This window comes from Lepisosteus platostomus, chromosome 24 (genome assembly GCF_059453375.1).
Source record: "Lepisosteus platostomus isolate fLepPlt1 chromosome 24, fLepPlt1.hap1, whole genome shotgun sequence".
In the NCBI taxonomy this organism is placed as follows: Eukaryota; Metazoa; Chordata; class Actinopteri; order Semionotiformes; family Lepisosteidae; genus Lepisosteus; species Lepisosteus platostomus.
Genome location: NC_142634.1, coordinates 16884983 through 16902417, shown reverse-complemented (window position 1 = coordinate 16902417; position 17435 = coordinate 16884983). Strand labels below are relative to the sequence as shown.

The 17435-nt window shown below is 42.6% G+C and overlaps 2 protein-coding genes across 7 annotated transcripts in view; both read left to right on the top strand.

The window, feature by feature from the left end:
* Window positions 1–10773, top strand: part of gas2l1 (growth arrest-specific 2 like 1) — a 32254-nt gene extending 21481 nt beyond the window's left edge. For all 3 annotated transcript variants that reach the window (XM_088617798.1, XM_088617802.1, XM_088617801.1), the window contains exon 6: window positions 2581–10773. In XM_088617798.1, the coding sequence (XP_088473924.1) occupies window positions 2581–4495 (1915 nt within the window). In that variant the 3' untranslated portion in view covers window positions 4496–10773. The remainder of the gene's footprint in view (window positions 1–2580) is intronic.
* A 3692-nt stretch (window positions 10774–14465) lies between these two features.
* ap1b1 (adaptor related protein complex 1 subunit beta 1) overlaps window positions 14466–17435 on the top strand; it is a 49830-nt gene continuing 46860 nt past the window's right edge. For 2 of the 4 annotated variants that reach the window (XM_088617662.1, XM_088617661.1), the window contains exon 1: window positions 14466–14628. The gene's annotated coding sequence lies outside the window, so the exon portion shown is untranslated. Of the gene's footprint in view, window positions 14629–14770; window positions 14888–17435 lie in introns of those variants that run through there. The other 2 variants (XM_088617664.1, XM_088617663.1) reach the window with 2 other exon arrangements.

Genomic DNA, 17435 nt, shown 5'->3' with positions numbered 1-17435 from the left:
GCTCTGGTGTGAGTATGTATTTCAGACATGGGTTAAAAGATCTTTTATAAAATATTCTGGTTAAAAAAGGAGTTTTAGGTTGGGTGTAGAATATTGTAAAATCCTGCTCTTGTGGAATGGAAAGACTTAGGACATAACATGTTTTAAAAAATAATAGTACACTTTAAAAGGGATTTTATATGACTGCCCTTTGGCAACAGTGTTTGGCCTTAATATTTACCAGGGCAAATGGAGACTTATCTCAAATCACTGAACTACTGTACCTGTGGGGTTTCTGAGCATGGAGTGACAGTCTGATCTCACAAATCCTCTGGTGTGGAGAGAATCCCAGCCCTCCACAGTGAGACAGGAGGATTAAACCCTCAGCTCTCTCTAATCAGGGGTGACATTGCTGGGACTCTGGATCCCCCTGCCTGCACTCTGACAGTCCGACTCCCTGCACATTTCTACACACTTGCCCAATGACACTGGTCCCGTCTCACCTGCTGCACAAAATGACTTCCAATTGCTTCTTTACAGTGTAATCATATGACATTTGCTGACATATTTAACATTTTTCCATATACATTCAGCTGATTATCCACATGAATAATATGCTTCCTCTTACATTTATAGAGCTACAGATAAATACATTAAAAATGATATTCAAATATGAATCAAGAACAGAACACACACAATTATATATTTGTTTTCCCACTTATTTACTTTGATTGGTAGTCAGTGCATTTTGTAAAGGCTGTTCTGAAGAGGTGAGCGAAAGTTGATCTTAAAACGCTTTCATTTGCACAGCCATTGAAGCTAGCTGCGGAACAGCGCCCCTCTGTGGCTTGTCAGGAACCTGCGAGCTTGCCGCGTTGTCAATGACCGCAGCATCGCCTCTCTGAATGCAAGCACACTGAACGTGGCTGTAGATGTTCTGGGCGGGGAGCGGAGTCAGGCTGTTACAGACACAACACCCGTGTAGTAGGCCGCGAGAGACAAGGTGTTTATAAATAGAAAATGCCAAAACATTCCTGACTCCATGCCGGACTCGTCAAACTGGGAGGGAGAAACGTAGCAATTCATCAAATTGACAGAGCACCCAGTCGGACAAATCATTTTAATCTGTCGGTACATGACATTCCTCAGCGGGTTCAAAATGTAAATTGTGGACATTAAGGTCATTATATATCTGCAGTACTGGACACCAGTTAAACTTTGCTACGGCTTCTAAAAGAAAATGTATTTTTACCCACTTAGATGAAGATTACTTTTTGTTCTTCACAGCTAAAATTACATTGTCATTACAGTATGTTCCTTAGTGATTATGAGTCTGCAGAGCTACCATTGTTTGAAGCCATTAAGTTCAGCAGTCTTTCATCCTGGCTTGCCACCAGAAAGTCACTTAGCATGCGGAAATGGTAATGGGTTTTGACTAAAACTCAAAAGGGCAGATGTAAAATTTAACCCTTAAAAGGATTCCTTTATACCTGCATTTTCTGTTTTTCCAGTTTTGTGCTGTTCCTGATTGCCCATTTCTTCTGTTGCTTTGCTTTTTTTGCTATTGTAACATACAAAAACACAAGACAACATTTTGGGGTATCAGGACCCCCAAAATCTCCTTGATACCCCCACTTGTATCCAATTTTGGCAGGTTGCACAGGAAATAACGTTCTTAGTAGAAAAATGCATTTAATGTCAGAATTTCAGCTCTCAAACATTTTTGTGCCAAGAATGAATATTCTAGTGAAGACATTAAAGGTACCAAACATGAAAGCAATGTGATGTAAAGTGTAAGATACTAGTCTGGGTTTCTGTTGTCAACTGGCTGTTGCAGCTTAAACGTTTGATGCTTTTTTTAAATGATGTCTCTCTCTCTTCAAGTGGATTGTGAATAGTACTGCACAGCTGTCTGTTATAAAAACTAATATTCTAAAAATCAGTGTGAAGCACAGACCGTACAGTTCACAGTTATTGAGTGCCTTCAGGAATCCTCAGGAAGATGTGATTGAATTGGAAAGGTGTGATGGGTAATGCAGCTTTGAGCCTTTGGGAAGTCAGAGAAGCTTCAGGCCCCTAACAAAAATGTTCTAGGTACTGCTGGACCAGGCTTGGCCTGACCCCACAGATGAAGAAACTGCAGATGAGGAGGAAAGGGTTACCTTGGAAATAGACTGCAGTCAAACTGGCCAGCCGAACCTAATGACCTCCTCATTTGTAACCTTTGTTATATTCTTATATTCACTTAGAACTGAGAACAAGAGACCCTCTTTTACTCAGGGGGCTGTGGGAGCCTGGAACAAGCTACCCAGCCACGTTGATGAAGGAGACACACTGGCTTCTCTTAAGCAAAGATCCCCTGCTGCTGGCTCTCTTAGCACCTAGAAACTCACTGAGGTAGATGAGCTGTGTTGACTCCTCTGGTGTGTAAACTTTCTTCTATCCGAATACAAGGAGGACGCTTGTTCCAGACTCCCGCAATCTTCTGTACGTTTCTCAGTGTGAGATTTAGTAAGAGATTGTGTTCCTTTGCATGAAGTCAAGTTTAGGTTTATTCTGGCTGGCTGCTTTCTTACTGATACTTTCTTTTGTGGAACACAGGTCCAAGGAGGCATTGCCCGTGGTGACTCGGAAACTCTCTGGGGACAGCGACTCCTCCACTGCGTCTTCCAAGGGTGGGGGGGGGCGACCTTCCCTGCCAGGGAGCAAGAAGCCTGGTGAAGAGGTGGTCCTGCTGGTGAGCAGGAGGGAGGGCAAGCATGTCATTGAGAGACCCGGAGCCACTCGTGTCCCGGCCCTGCGCCCTCCACAGCCCAGAGCTCGTAGCCAGTCTCGCGGCCGCAGCGTCATCCTCAGGCCCAGTCCGCCTCTGGATATCCCCAAACCGGACAGCATCAAGGCCAGGCCCGACAGAGGCCGCTCGCTGGGGCCCGAAAGCCCGAGGAAGCTGCAGACTTCCAGGTCTCAGAGCCAGGGGAAGCCGTTCACTCGGGGCAGAGACAGTGAGGCTAACGTAGCACAGCCAAGAGGAAGAATCTTTCAACCGCCCCGTGCTGGAGGAGATCCTCGAGCCAAGAGCAGCACTCCATCCTCTCCAAAAATCGGCGTTGGAGCTTTCCCTAGGAAGCAGAATATCTCCTCGTTGGGAAAAGGAAGCCAGAACAGCCCAAGCAAGAAGGTTCCAGCCCCCCGGACGACCGGGCCCAAGTCCCCATCTGTCGGGCGGAGCAGACTGCTCCCTCCGGTCCCACGGTCCCACCGGAGCAATCCCAGGAGCTCCTATGGGAACCTCAGCAGGGGGGGCTCGAGTGAATGGCTGGATACAGGGGATGGGGACCTGGGAGTGACTTTTCAGGCCTTGCCTTGCTTAGACCCCAGCCGGGAGAAGGAGCTGTATCGGAGCTTCGAGGCTGAGTTCTTGGCAAACACACAAAGGAGCGGCTTCGCTGAAGGAGGGGATGATTATGGTGATCTCCTCGCTCAGCCTTTGCAGCCACAGGCCTTGCAGCAGCCTCCCCTGGGCGACCCCAACGTCACCGACTCTGCTTACTCCTCTTCCAATTCCTCTACATCCTCCCTCAACGTTGGGAATAAGCTGGGGGTTCTACCAGATCTGCGCGACTCCACACGGGCCACCGAGGCGCAAGCTGGAGGCTGCGGCCAAAGTCACGTGGATGTCGATCGCTGGCCAGGCCACTCGGAGCCTCAGGGCCCAAAGCTGCTGCCTGTTCTGTCAAGTTCTCTAGAAGAGAGAGAGTTTCTCTCCTCTGTGAACAATCTAAAAGACAAAGAGACTGCACCTCCGAGCTCTGCCATCTGGCGACTGGACCCTGGAGACGTGATCAGTGGTCACAAAGTAGTTTCCCAAAGCAACCGATCATTAGGCTTGGATTCCGGAATGAGAGGCGTGATGAACTCAAGAAAAGGGAATTCAAGAGTTCGCCTGGATTCAGATGACCTGGATGGAGATCTGGAGGGCTTGCAGAACCAGGAAGGTGCTTCCGATTTTGAGGACGACGACGACCTCACTCTTCTGCCTCCTGATGCGCACCACCTCGCCCCTTCGGAGGACTGCTCTTTCCTGGACTCCTCCAGTGAAGGGTCTTGCTCGCAGTGCGCGATCCAGAACGAGGCCTGCTCGGTGGGCTCGCCCACCCCCCCTCTTCAGACGGCGGACCCGTGTGTGGTTTTGCGGCCCAAGAAGGGCTTGAAGAAGCCAGAGAGAGTGCCCTCCATCTACAAACTCAAGCTCCGGCCAAAACTCCGTCCTCGCACTGACAACCGGCCCGAGAAGAGCCCCTCGCGCATTCCCACCCCTGTCAGCTATAAGCAGGCAGCGCAGGTGCCCCAGCCCCCCCCGAGCCCCAGGGTGAATGGTCACCCCAGGTGGGTAGTGGACCACAGGTCTAGGAGGGCTCTCCATCAGGCCCTTACAGATCTGATCAATCCTTCCGAGGACCAGCGAGATGGGTCGTCTGTGGAGTCGGGCAGTCTGGACGACGAAGCCTGGATGTAGCTGACAAGGCGATCAGGATTTTGTTCATGTGCCTTCCTCTTCGCTGTTGCATTTGTTAACTCTGAGGTGTGATCAACACTCCCCTTTCCTGACCAGAGAGGCAATGGGAGGATGTCCCGATGATGACGGATACGCAGACGAAGAGGATTTGTGCACCAGGATCGACTGCACTGGAGTCCATGGAAACTTGAGGTTTAGGCGGATGAATGCTGTGGGTGAACAATTACCAACAATTTCAGAACTTTAGCAGATTTTGCATAACAGGTTAGGAGGTAGAGGGGCTGTGCAGAGCAAAACATTCCATGAGCTTATTGAGTTTAGAGGAGCTTAATGAGAGTCAAATTAAGGAATGTGTCCAGTTGTATGCCATTACTACCCATTCACTTACTGTCTGAAGTAAGGAGTAATTTATGCTGGTTTTGGGTGGCTTTATTAACCTACTACAACCCTAATTAGATTCCTCTGGCCTGGCCTGGCCTTCCTGTAATGTAGGCACAAACATGTAGCTTCTTCTCTTTGCACTCAAAAGCTTAATTTATTTGACACCAAAGTACTGTAGTCCGGTGTATATATTCTTTAATGTGGTTTTGCAGGGTGCTGTGGTTTAAAGCAAGACCTGTTTCTGGAAGAAGCTTGACTGAAATGTCTTAAACTCTGCCCAAAGTTGTGTGCACACTCCAAGACATCAGATAAAAATCTGTCATAGCAACTTTATGGCAGGATGTGATAACAGCCTTACTGGACCTGTGGCAGAGCTTTTAAGGATTACCAATTAGACTGACATCTCATTGAGCTAGGTGATGAGCATCAATAATCAGGTTTGTCAGTCCCAGGTGGTTGAGTCTTCAGGGATGTTCTTCTTATAATTCAGGACACTGAATTACTTTGTCCCTGAGAACTTCTGTTCAGTATATTTTATAAAACACTATAGCATCCACACTTTCAGATTTTGAACTTGACCACTAAAACATTAATAAGTTCAGAAATTTAGGAATCAGGTAGATCTGAAAACTACATAGCTCCTGAAGTACTAAAGGCTTTAAAAATGAAGACTTGACAATCTCCTGTAAAACCTTCTGGATGCGTGGCTCTCCTTGACCAGTAGACCACCTCTACTGTTCCAGCACTATCAACACTTTAGCTTCACTTCAGTTTTAATCAGGGATGTGATGACACTACAGCCTAGAGTTGTCCTATGAATGTTGCTGTGCTATACTCCTACATTGCACACAGTACGCTTTCTGTATACATTTGCCCTATTTTATTATGCAAAATGGGATGAGATACAAAATATGTAGCTCTTAGGATGACGATAGACAGGAGGGAGAGCATAGCCATTCAGATAATAAAAAGTAGCACACATTCTCTTTCATGATATATGGACCTTCCACACAAATAACACAGAAAAGGCCTGCACATTTCTGCATATCAATCAGTATTATATTGCAATGTGATGCTATTCATCCTAATAAGAAGCCCAAAAGCCCATAAGAAGCCATGATAAAATACGCTGCGTTCGTCACCCTGATCCGCAGACCTCTGCACCTTGATACTGAAACACCTCGCCGAGCCTATTGAGGGGTGGGTGGAATACACAGTGCATAGTCTGAGCCTCATTGCTGAGGAGCCTCCTCCAACACAGAGCTGGTAGGCCTTCGGCTATCATCTTACCTCTCTCTCCTAGTCCTACTCTTATCCCAGCTTAAATGTCCAAATATGTCAATGCTGATTTAGGAGCCCTTGCACCTTGTATTGTAGAAGGGGTAGCACAGCCATTATAAAAAAACTTTTCAACATTTCTGTACAACTTGTTGTATAAAGTAGGTCTGCTAAAAGCTCTCTGTGCAAAGAAAATGCAATATTCCCTTTCTGTTCTGTGATCAATAGATAGAAAGACTATCCAGTCGTGGAAATAACTCCACTTCTGTTGACTAAAATGGCAGTATTGGATTTTGTAAAAAAAACAACTTCCGTGAACATTGTACTTATATTTTAGCTACGTATACACCACAGTGTGTATAACACTGCCTGAAAGACCTTGCTCTTTCAAATGACCTTGCTCTTTCAAATGTAGAAGTTGTCAGTATCTGTTGGAGTGGCACGTTGATGGGTTCCCCAAGCTCTTATTAATTGAATATTCCCTCCTGATATACTGCATCAGTTTGAATAAAAGGAGACTTTTAAAGTAAAAGCATAATTTCCTGGTCAGTACACATTTCTGTGAAATGACCACCTTATTTTCTAATGATATAGAATTTAAGACTCTTTACTTATTTTATTATTTAGATTTTTACCTAGGGATTTTATTTTTTTTAAATTCTCCTCGTTTGTGTTTATCAGTGCTAGATTCCATTCCATTTGCATGTTTGTGCAGTTCTTTTAATTTGTTGTGTTCTGCACAATCTTAATTTTGTGGGGGGGAGACGGCCTGTACTTTTCCAGCTTGCTCAGTTTACAGATCTGGGACCTGCAACTCCTGCATATTCACAGCGAACAGCTCATGTTCTTATTAACAGCACAATCACAGGCTGGAATTATCTGGCATACATTTGCTGCATTTTCAGGATCATCGAGTTTCAATCTCTCTGCTTCGGTAATGGACTCCACAGAGAGGAAGTGGAGAGAGTCTGAAGAGGGTCTGATTGCTCGGTATGCCATTGCTGTGGACTGGATCGTAGTAGGAAGTGCAGGCACAGTAGCTGGCCTCTTAGCTGTAGTTCCCATCACCACAGTCTTCTAGAATCGTTGAAACTCTGCGTTTCTAGTCTAAGATATATTTTGGTTACAATAGCAAGCAAAATTGGACTGCTGCACTTTGCTTGGCTTCTTGGTCCTAAATTCCTAAATTGATAGCCTTTTCCAGAAATGTAGACAAAAGAATTATACAGTTCTATAATTATAAAAGCCAGAAACAACCTGGATACATAGCCTTTTTAAATTTTAAAAGGCTTGGCTTTATATGCAGAATTTAAGAAATAATGGCATTTAATAACAGTCAGAAATGGAATCGTAATTCTATCCACAATACATTAAGGAGCATTAATTTAAAAATATATATGCTATGTAGATATTCTGAATGCTGCATTAAGATGAAAAAGGAAATGCGTCTTCTACTTTGTGATGCATTGAAAATGTATGTTGTTCTGGTGGAGACCTTTGTATCGGACAGGATTTATCTCGGAAGGCTCCACTTTCTAGACTACGCTTTCTAGTGTAACCAACATGCTGGAGGCTAGCTGCTTCTGCAGTAGCAGCTAACAGGGACATAACTCATCAGTCTACACAGCCTCAGAAACGGCAGCACATTAGAAAATGTTTTTAGAGGCAGCAAGACTTTTCACCTCTTTTTCTGCAGCACCTAAGTTATGCTGGAAAATATGTGTCACACATTTGCTACCTGGACCATGGTTTAGAGAATTACTCAGCTATGACTTTTTTTAGTGTCTCTGAGGGAGCTGAGCAGGTGATATCTTGTGGAAAGCCACTGGCCCATGCTTTTTTACTTTTATCAAGATATTGTTTGTTTTTTTAATGGGTCTTAAAACATCATTAAACTGGTTAAGCTATATATACTTCTAAGAGGTATATAGAGTTGATATTTTCTCCAATTTCAGCTTATTGAAATTCAGATATCTTGATAGACATTAGCACCTAAACTGACAGATCATGAAAAGGGAATATTGCATCTTTAAGCCTAGGTAGTATTTTAGAAATTAAGAAGTTCTTCCAATGAATATATTAATAACTGTTTTATACCTTTTTCTAATAGTTAACTGCTGCTCTTTATAATCTGCAAAAAAATAAATGTAAATGTATGTTGTGTATAAGGGATTGTATATACTTTGTAATGTTTTGTCTGTTCTGCTGCCTCAGCTATGCAATACAGCTGTTAGCAATGTTGCCTTTATTCCCTCTTGGCCTTATAGAGTGTGCTCCAGCCTCATCACAAATCAAACCAGGAAACTTCAGTTTTATTTTTCACCACATTTCTGACACAATTTGTGACAGATTTTCAAACTCACGCCTGCTCTGATGAGTTTATGTATCCTGAACAGTGGATGCCATTATAGTATTTTTAACAGTGTTCTGTACAATCAAGGTAAATAAAATCATTGCAAAATGCAATAACAGGTTGGCCTCTGATGTGATACCACTGTCATGCGAATCATCGATAGGATCCAGTCATTGTCAGCTGTGGCTGCTCTTTAGTGTTTGTGCCTAATCGTTTGATTGACCCACCTCTCCAGGACATCTACTCCAGTGTACATATACAAATCCTCTTTTGAGTCTATACTGACCCCTGGAGCTTGCAGGGTAAAGTGCACCTTTTAAAAATGCTTTTTTTTGCCACTAGTGAAAAACACAGTGATGTACAGTACTACAGCAAGTAGAGGACAATTTGCAGCTTTGAAGCTCCATGGACAGAGAGCTCATGCTATAACACAGTGACAAAAATACACGACGCCTGCCATCTTACCACCTCTGACCTCTAACCTTTCCTTGAGGAAGTACCAGGATAAAAGACCGAGCTCGGCTCTCCTGTGTTCTAAAGTTGCTTTCGTTGTGTGAGCCGGGGATGCTGTTGTCTGTGTAATCATGTGTTCATCGGAAGTGTGATAGAACTAAAAGAGGTAGATGCCCAGGGAACACAGCCCAGCTCAATGTCTACCTTCAGTATATGGGTCTTCTGTGAGAATGGGTAATGCTATATTGTCAAGACAATGAAATGAATGCAAAATAGCATACTCTTCTGTAAATAAAATGTATCCTTCTCTGAACTTGCACTGTGCAGATAGTTTAAATGGGGTTGCTAGAGACTCTTTTATTACCTTGGTTAAAGCTGGTATCTGATGTGGTTGTATTTTCAGGGCACAATAATATTAAAATAAGAACCCTATAATATAGTGTCAATATGCTAAATACTATGTGGTCAAAGGCCATTGTGATTTTTAATGCTTCTCTGTCTGACCAAGTAGAGGTTAATTCCACACTAAGTAGAAACTAATTTTCAGCATGGAATTAATCTCTGCTGGCTCCACAGTTCCCACAATGACAGATCTGCCAGCTCTAACCTATTATCTATTTAAGTTGTATGTGCCCTGTATGTAACATGATATTAATGAGATTTTGTCCGATACCCTTTTAGTATGTGTTCTTTGTGGTTTTAATTTGAATTTTATTTCAGTCATTTTTCAAAGATTTGATGTCAGTGCAAACCACTAATATGGTATGAATTTGTTTTCAAATGTACATGAATAACTAATGAAAGCACCTCAAAGGATCATATTTACAGTCATAATCACATTAAATAATTAAATACTTCAAACACAGTGAGATGCAGTTTTACCTTATGCGTATACCAACGGTAATCTCTTTTTTGTGCATATTCCGCAGCTGTTTCATGCATTGTTTTAGAATGAAATCTTCCTTAGGGGCTGCAGGTTTGCTAGCTTGGTTGTTTCTGGCGGTGGGAGTATTGACTCCAGATTAAATTAACAATAATGATGATAAGCAATGCTACTCGTCATGGCTGTAATATTAAAAGCAGAACTGCACTGTAAGCAGTCTGAGAGCACCAGAGTGCAAGAAAGGTGACATTACACGTCAGGAAAGCAGGTTTGTCTTTATTTCTGTGCGGCACTTGGGCCAGTCTCTGAAGACCTTCAGGAAATTCCTGAGCTCTCTTTGAGAATTGCATCTCCCCAGTACTAAAACATCCATCATCTTAAGCACTTTAATGATAGCAGTTTTCCCTTGTAATGCTCCTATAAAACTTTTATACAAAGCATATTCCGTAAGGCTTGTCAAATGGAGCTGTATCTATCGTACTGCAGGGCTCATGATCGGAGACACTTAACTATGGTTGTGGCGGTTTTGCTCGTTAGCAGAGTGGGTGGGATTTAGTTTATTTTATTTTGTAACGAATGAAAGCAGTGTTAAAGATTTGTTGCTTCTATTTATTTTCGAGTGTTGGATTTGAAGCAGGTCATGACAGGGGAATGAGTTTGCACTGTGAGTTAAAATGGCAATATGACTGGCATCAGCAGTTTCTGTGTCTGAGTGTGTTATTGATTATACTTCCAGAAGGATTAAAGGGATGGAGTCTTGACATTGTGTGAAGTTTCTGTAGATGTGTAAGCCTGGAAATTACCTGTAAGTCTTTTCTAAGTTCAGTTGTTTGCTGAATTGTTTTAGGCCGCTGGATACCTGAACACAAGTCTAAAGCACCTAAAGTTACATTGCAACTGTATTAAATGTTTCTTAGTTATTAAAAATCATAGGTGTTTTTGTGGTCTTTGTTTCATGTCTCATCAGTTTCGAATGCATTTTCTTCACATTCTTGTTGGCTCTTTTGTGAAATCTTTTGATAGAAACACACCAGTTTGAAACAGTTTTAAATCATACCATAACAAACATAAAGCCTCTAATAAAAATGGTGACGGTTCTGTAGCAGAGCAATCAAAACTGATTAGTGAGATAATTAGTGTTATGCATCCATCTATCTTATAGCCACTCCATGTTCTGCATGGGTCACAGGGGGGCCAGAGCCTATCCCAGCAAGCAGTGGGCGCAAGGCAAGCTCCACCCTGGACAGGACGCCAGACCATCGCAGTGCGCATGTAGACACAGAAACACTCGCACTAGGGCCAATTTTCCCAGAGGCCAATTAACCTACAGTACTAGTATGTCTTTGGACTGTGGGAGGAAACTCGCACTATCATAAGGGGGAACTTGCAGACTCCACACAGATAACAACCGAAGGTCCAGTCTTGAACCCAGGGCCCCAGCGCTGTGAGGCAGCAATGCTAACAACTGCACCACTATGCTGCCCTGATTTATAAATGGGAGATTAAAATATTTCCAGGTGTTTTTTGGAAATGATACCCACTTAGTCAAAAACCCCTACCTTATTGGGGTTTTTTGCACAGTGAGGTTTATTTTCAGAAGGATTCAAAAAGTCAAAGTTCAATTGGGGTAGCTGTTTTCAGGAGTAGACAATGCAGGACAAATTAATGAAAATAAAACGTAATTCTAAAACCACCATTTTCATGCTTCCAACAAAAAAGTTTTATGAGTATTCTATTTTTGGCCAATTTTAGTATCTTTCCTAATATTTAAAAAAATAGATCAGGTTGTTGTATAATAATTTGTGAGACGTTGGTTACAGTTCATCCAAAACTGTAAAATAAACACTGGCCACGTGAGGGCGCCGTGGTGCTTTAAACATGACCATGACAGCTCTGGTAACTGACAACTAGGTCTTTCAGTATAAAGGCAGTAGCTTCGCTTTAATGATTTATCTGTGCATTTCATGACCTACGGTTTTATTTCACCCAGTGCTGCCTGAGGGAACTGTGGACACGCACAACTAACTTTCACTTTCAATAGAGTGGTCTTAACCTCAGAAGGGCAGAGATCACCTGCATTTTTACTAAGGAGCAAAAAGGCCTTTCATGCTTTCATGGACATCCACTCCATTAGTGAGCCTGGAGAGGCTTCCCTCTGGGGGAGAAGGGGAGCACAGTTTTAAAGCACATTTGTGGGACAGAGAGGTGCGGTCAAATTAACTTATCTGTTTTCCCCAATTGCTTTCCCTGAAAGAAACGTCATTTCTTTATTTTCCCCTCTGCTGAGTGCTTTATGTGGTGAGTAAGCATCATGGAAAGTTTTTTTTTCTGGGACTAAATGAGACTACATGGGACAGTTTGTGTGACATCTACATTAAACCCATCATTTCACTGATGTCTCTAATAATAAGAACTGAATCAAAACACTGCAATCATCCTGCGCTGCTATTTCTGATGTGCCTTATTCATAAGTGATCGATGAGATCATTACAAGTCACAGAGATGTGGGTGATAGGCATGAGCTCGGGCTGTCAATATTAAACTAGACATTTTATTTAGCAGAATTGTCACTTATTGGTTGTTACTTTTTATTACTTGTCACTCTTTGAATGACAAGTTAGAGTAAATCAGGAATTTTAGATGTAACTTTAGTTCAAAGCCTATTTTTGTTTTAATAAGACTCATTAATTTTTGTCACTACTTATCCTCTTTATCTGGCCAAGCGTTAGTTCTACCCTCCAAATGAACAGAAAACACTCCTGGCTTATAGAACCATTGGGAACAAGAGGTGATCAGGTGTCCTACAGAGTGTGCTGTGTTTCCCATGGTCTCATGGACAGGAGTGCCCTTTGCTCAGGTTTCAGCTGTTGTAGAAACAGACCACTAACATCTTAAGCTCCGTGTCATTTGTAATATACACATATAAACGCAGATCTAAATGTAGAATGATGATTCACAGCAGAATTCTGAACAAGGGCTTTTATGCTCAAAAACACCTTAACAATTCTTCATGACCTTTCTCCATTGCATAAATTATCTTCCTCAAAGGAGACAGCTTTGTCTAATCTGTGGGAACTACGCTGACATTTTTTATTTAAAATGGGATTTTTTTTCTCCATTGCATTCAATTCAATGGGTGTCCATTAACACACATTCTAGGACTGAATTGGTTTCTGTTTTTAAAGAAACGCTTTTTGGTATTCAGAGTGAACTTGGAACTTGGAGCAATTTCAAAACTTGACTATTACTCAATGTCTGTGACTGGTTTTATCACTTTCCAATTGTGTTGTTCCAAATTAAACATTCTCTGCAGTGTGTGAAGCAATAATCACTTAGTTCAGTACAAGGTTCTCATGAGCTAGAACTTAACCCAGCAAACAATGGGCACAAAATGGGACATACTGTACCTTGGACAGGATACCAGTCCATCTAATGGCACAGGTGGGAGGACATGTAAAGATGTCAATTACCCTGAACAATAATTTGTGGACTGTGGGAAGAAATCCGCGCACCTGGAGGAATCCCAGAAAACAGACATTATGTCCCAGATCATAACTGAATCCAGACCCAAGGATTATGGGTAACACTACATTACTTTTCATCACTCCTCCAGGCTACCTGCTTAACAAACAGCATTTGTCTAATTGTTTCATTTTTTTAATTCAAAGCCAATTACTAAAAAGCCTAATAGGCTAATTCCAAAACCCCGGGTGTGTGCTTTTTTTCCCCATTATTACTTAGTGAAATATTGGTTTAAACAAATAATTGGGCAGGTTATTTAGAACAATTAACATTAATTTGAGCCTGAGGCTCCTGGCAGTGTAACCGAACTTGTTAAAGAGGAAAAAACATTCTGTAAAAAACATAATGAACTTGTTTTCTCCTCCATCATGAATGTTTTCCTCCTGTTTAAACATAATGAGAATGTCTACAGAGGAGAAAATCATTCTGGTACTCTCTTAGGCTAAGCTTGTGTGCTTCTACTGTAGAATAGACTGTAAATTCCATCAAGAAATAAATAAGTTTGTATCAGAGCAGATTGTTTTTAAACTTTGGATACACACAACAATAATGTTGCAAACAACAAAAATGTTTGCTTAGGTTAGAGTATTTTACTTTATTTTGGAGAATAGCAAAAGAGAAGAACATTTTGGAGATGAAGGGTGCCAACACGTGTGTGTTTATATAACAAACTACCCTAGGTATTATTTGCATTCTCTAAAAATCAGCTAGAGTTGCACTGTGTACAGCATTGTACTGGTTCTGTTATCAGAAGTAGTCAGACAGGATTTTCTATGGCTTCAGATGATCATAATAACATCGCATGTTCCTCTTTTAAGGATGTGGAAAATATTTGATAGGATACTATTAATCGTTTGGTTTCCACCTGCTTGTAACAATATTTACCCTGCACGAATGGGTTAATGTGCTTTACTGCTTAATGAGTGCAGTGTCCCTTTTTATGTTGTTAAAATGTTAAGTGAACTGTTTTTATTATTACACAATATTACTATTAATATGAGTTCAACGCGGAAACGCAATAAGGGTTGAAGAACCCGCGTTGGTTAAACATCAGTCTATTAGCGGACCATAAGGAGTCGGCAGGTGTCAGGCGGAAGTGCTGTTCGCCGTCTCTTCCGGCCGGGCAGGTGACGGCACAGCGCAGTCAGACATCTTGGAGAGCCGAGCTCCACTGGGCGACAGGGCCTCCCGCACTTCATCGCCATCCATCCGAGACCCGCAAGCATACACCGAACTAGGGCCGCTGCGGAGCCACCGAGAGAGGTAGGGCCTTGTAAAAGTCCCCGCATCGCCGCGATCCAGCGCCTCGTCCCCCGGAGATGCGAGTTTAAAGATTGCGGAAGAGACGGGCCGGAAGTGTGCATCAGATGATTGTGTTACCCAGAGAAAGTGGGAGGGAAGGCCGAGTTGTACACACAGCTGTTTGTAGTATTGCAAGTTCTTATTTATTGGCTTTTCCTTCGGTTTTGATGAAGTGAGTGAAGGCGACGGTTGTAGCAGAGGCCGGGTATTCAGAGACAAGGTTGTTGAGCTTAGTCGCATTTTTTTCTTGATTTTACTTGAATCTATAAGGTCAAGTGTAGTGCACGTTCATTCATTGCGCTGCATTACTACACGAATTTAACAAGTCCGGCTGGTGTAGGAATGTAGTGGAGTGAACGAGCGTGTTTTTCAAATCGTTGTCTTAGTTGGCCTTTTTATTATTTTGGAGTTTCATGGTTACTTCAAAAACTGCTGTATGAGGTATGAGTGCGCTTGATACCTGAAATTTGAGCACGGTGGAAAACCAGTTGTAATGGAAACCTTTTGTGTGTTTCCTGAGTCTGGACGGAACAGAAACTTCAGTTTCACCCCAGAATGACGTTATTGTGAAGGGACCTGTCGTGAGCTGAGTCGGTCGTGTCCCTCTTTACAGCAGGAGATACGATCATGTTGCACTGCATGCATGTTCTTCTTGTAATTTGACTAAAATACCCGAGTTTTTCTCATTAATGTTTTATGAACACAAACAGGGCTTATTTATGCATATCACACAAGCAGTGCATTGTCGGAGTGAGAAACATTTGGTCCCTTTTAAACGTGCTTAAAGGCGTTACTGTTAAGCAATGTCTATTTTACTGAAGGTATTTTTTTCTGATTGCACAGGCTGGCTAATCTTTAGGGTGGATTAGCTGGTACTGGAGATGTGGTTTTAACAACTGTTAAATGTCTGCCTAGGTATTTGATACACCCTTTTGCATGTTTTAAAGCTATTTGAACTATACACAAAATTCAAGCAGTAATGCATGGTTAATCATAAACTAAATCATAAACTGTGCTTAATGAACTGAGTGTCAGTGATCACGCTCCTGATTCAGCAGTGCTCAAGAACTTTATCCTCTGACCTTTGCTATTTCCAAGAGAATAGTTAAAAATGTTAAGTATTTTTTATACACTGTCGGCATTTATAAATGAAAGTCTGTGAATCCCCCAAACACACCTAACAACTAAGGATCTTAGGAACAAGTAATAGGTTTATTCCATGCTGAAAAAAAGAAGAAAGAGAACACAACGTTTCGGCCGTGGAGCCTTCTTCAGGTGTGAGAGAGACAGGGCAGTAGGCAAAGGTAAAGTAGCGGGAGAACAAAGGTTGAGAGGGAGGAGGAGTGAGAGGCGGGAGCAGGGGACAGAAAGAGAGGCCAATCAAGAGGTTGATTGACCTCTTGATTGGCCTCTCTTTCTGTCCCCTGCTCCCGCCTCTCACTCCTCCTCCCTCTCAACCTTTGTTCTCCCGCTACTTTACCTTTGCCTACTGCCCTGTCTCTCTCACACCTGAAGAAGGCTCCACGGCCGAAACGTTGTGTTCTCTTTCTTCTTTTTTTCAGCATGGAATAAACCTATTACTTGTTCCTTTGCAGCCTACGCATGCTGACGCAGCTACCCACCTGAACAACTAAGGATCTTAGTTTAATTTGAGGGGGAAAAAACAGCATTTCTGAATCTTGGGGTTTGCTTAAACTTAAACACCCTTGAGAAAATGGAGCAACTAACCATAATGCTATTCAGTGAATAACACTGTCAATGCACATTGATAGTTTTTATTTGAGCACAACTGCAGTAAGACTGGGCCACGACTAGCTCAGGGTAGTGGGTTCGTGTCCAGTTGGTTTCTTATTTCTAGATTCTCCAGTTCTACCTGAAGATAAGTACGTGTGAACAGAACTTTTGAGTTCTTGATTTTCTGCTACATCATAATTGTTGTTACCTGAATTAAAAACATGATTACAGGCAATATTTGCTTGTAAAGTTGTGTGACTTGGTGTATTTGGCATATCAGTGAATCTTCCAATATCTTTAGTGTTTTGTGGTATTTTGCAAGCTTTTAAAATGTACTTGTTTCCAGTCTCCGTCTGCAGTGGCAGGGAAACGAACTGGAGTCTGGTGGGGCGCGGTGGTCAGCATGGCTGCCTCGCAGTGCAGGGCTCGATTCTGGACCTGGGCTTGTATGTTCTCCCCGTGTTCACATGGGTTTCCCCCAGCTGCCCCAGGTTCCCCCCACAGTGTGAATGTGGCAGGGGAATTGGCGAACGTTGGCCCTGGTGTGCGCGCGTGCAGTTTTGCTCCGCGATGGACAGGCGTCCCATCCAGGGTGTACCCTGACTTGCACCTGATGCTTGCTGGGATAGGCTCTGGCTCGCTCTGGCTCCCTCATGGCCCTGGACTGGATGAAGTGGTTAGGAAATGATGAGAAAAAATCTGCCTCATGGTTCATGAAAACCACTTACGACATGTCTGTAAGTCCATATTATAGAAAACCTCTGCATCAGTTCCACACACCATTAATTCTAATTCACAATCCTTATTTCAACTAAAAGCAATCCTGCTCAAAACATGGGATAAGACTAGGCTTCACATATGTGGCACATCCTTTTTTTTTTTTTTTTTTAGATTTTCTGGGTGCTCGCAGAGGCCCAGAAGTTTGACCACCTCTTTTTTTTAAATCCCTTCCTGGTGTGTTAGAAAGTGAGACCTGATGTCCCTGTGATTTAGCCCAGTTCAGGTAGAATGCCTGAGCAAGGGGCTGTTTTCAT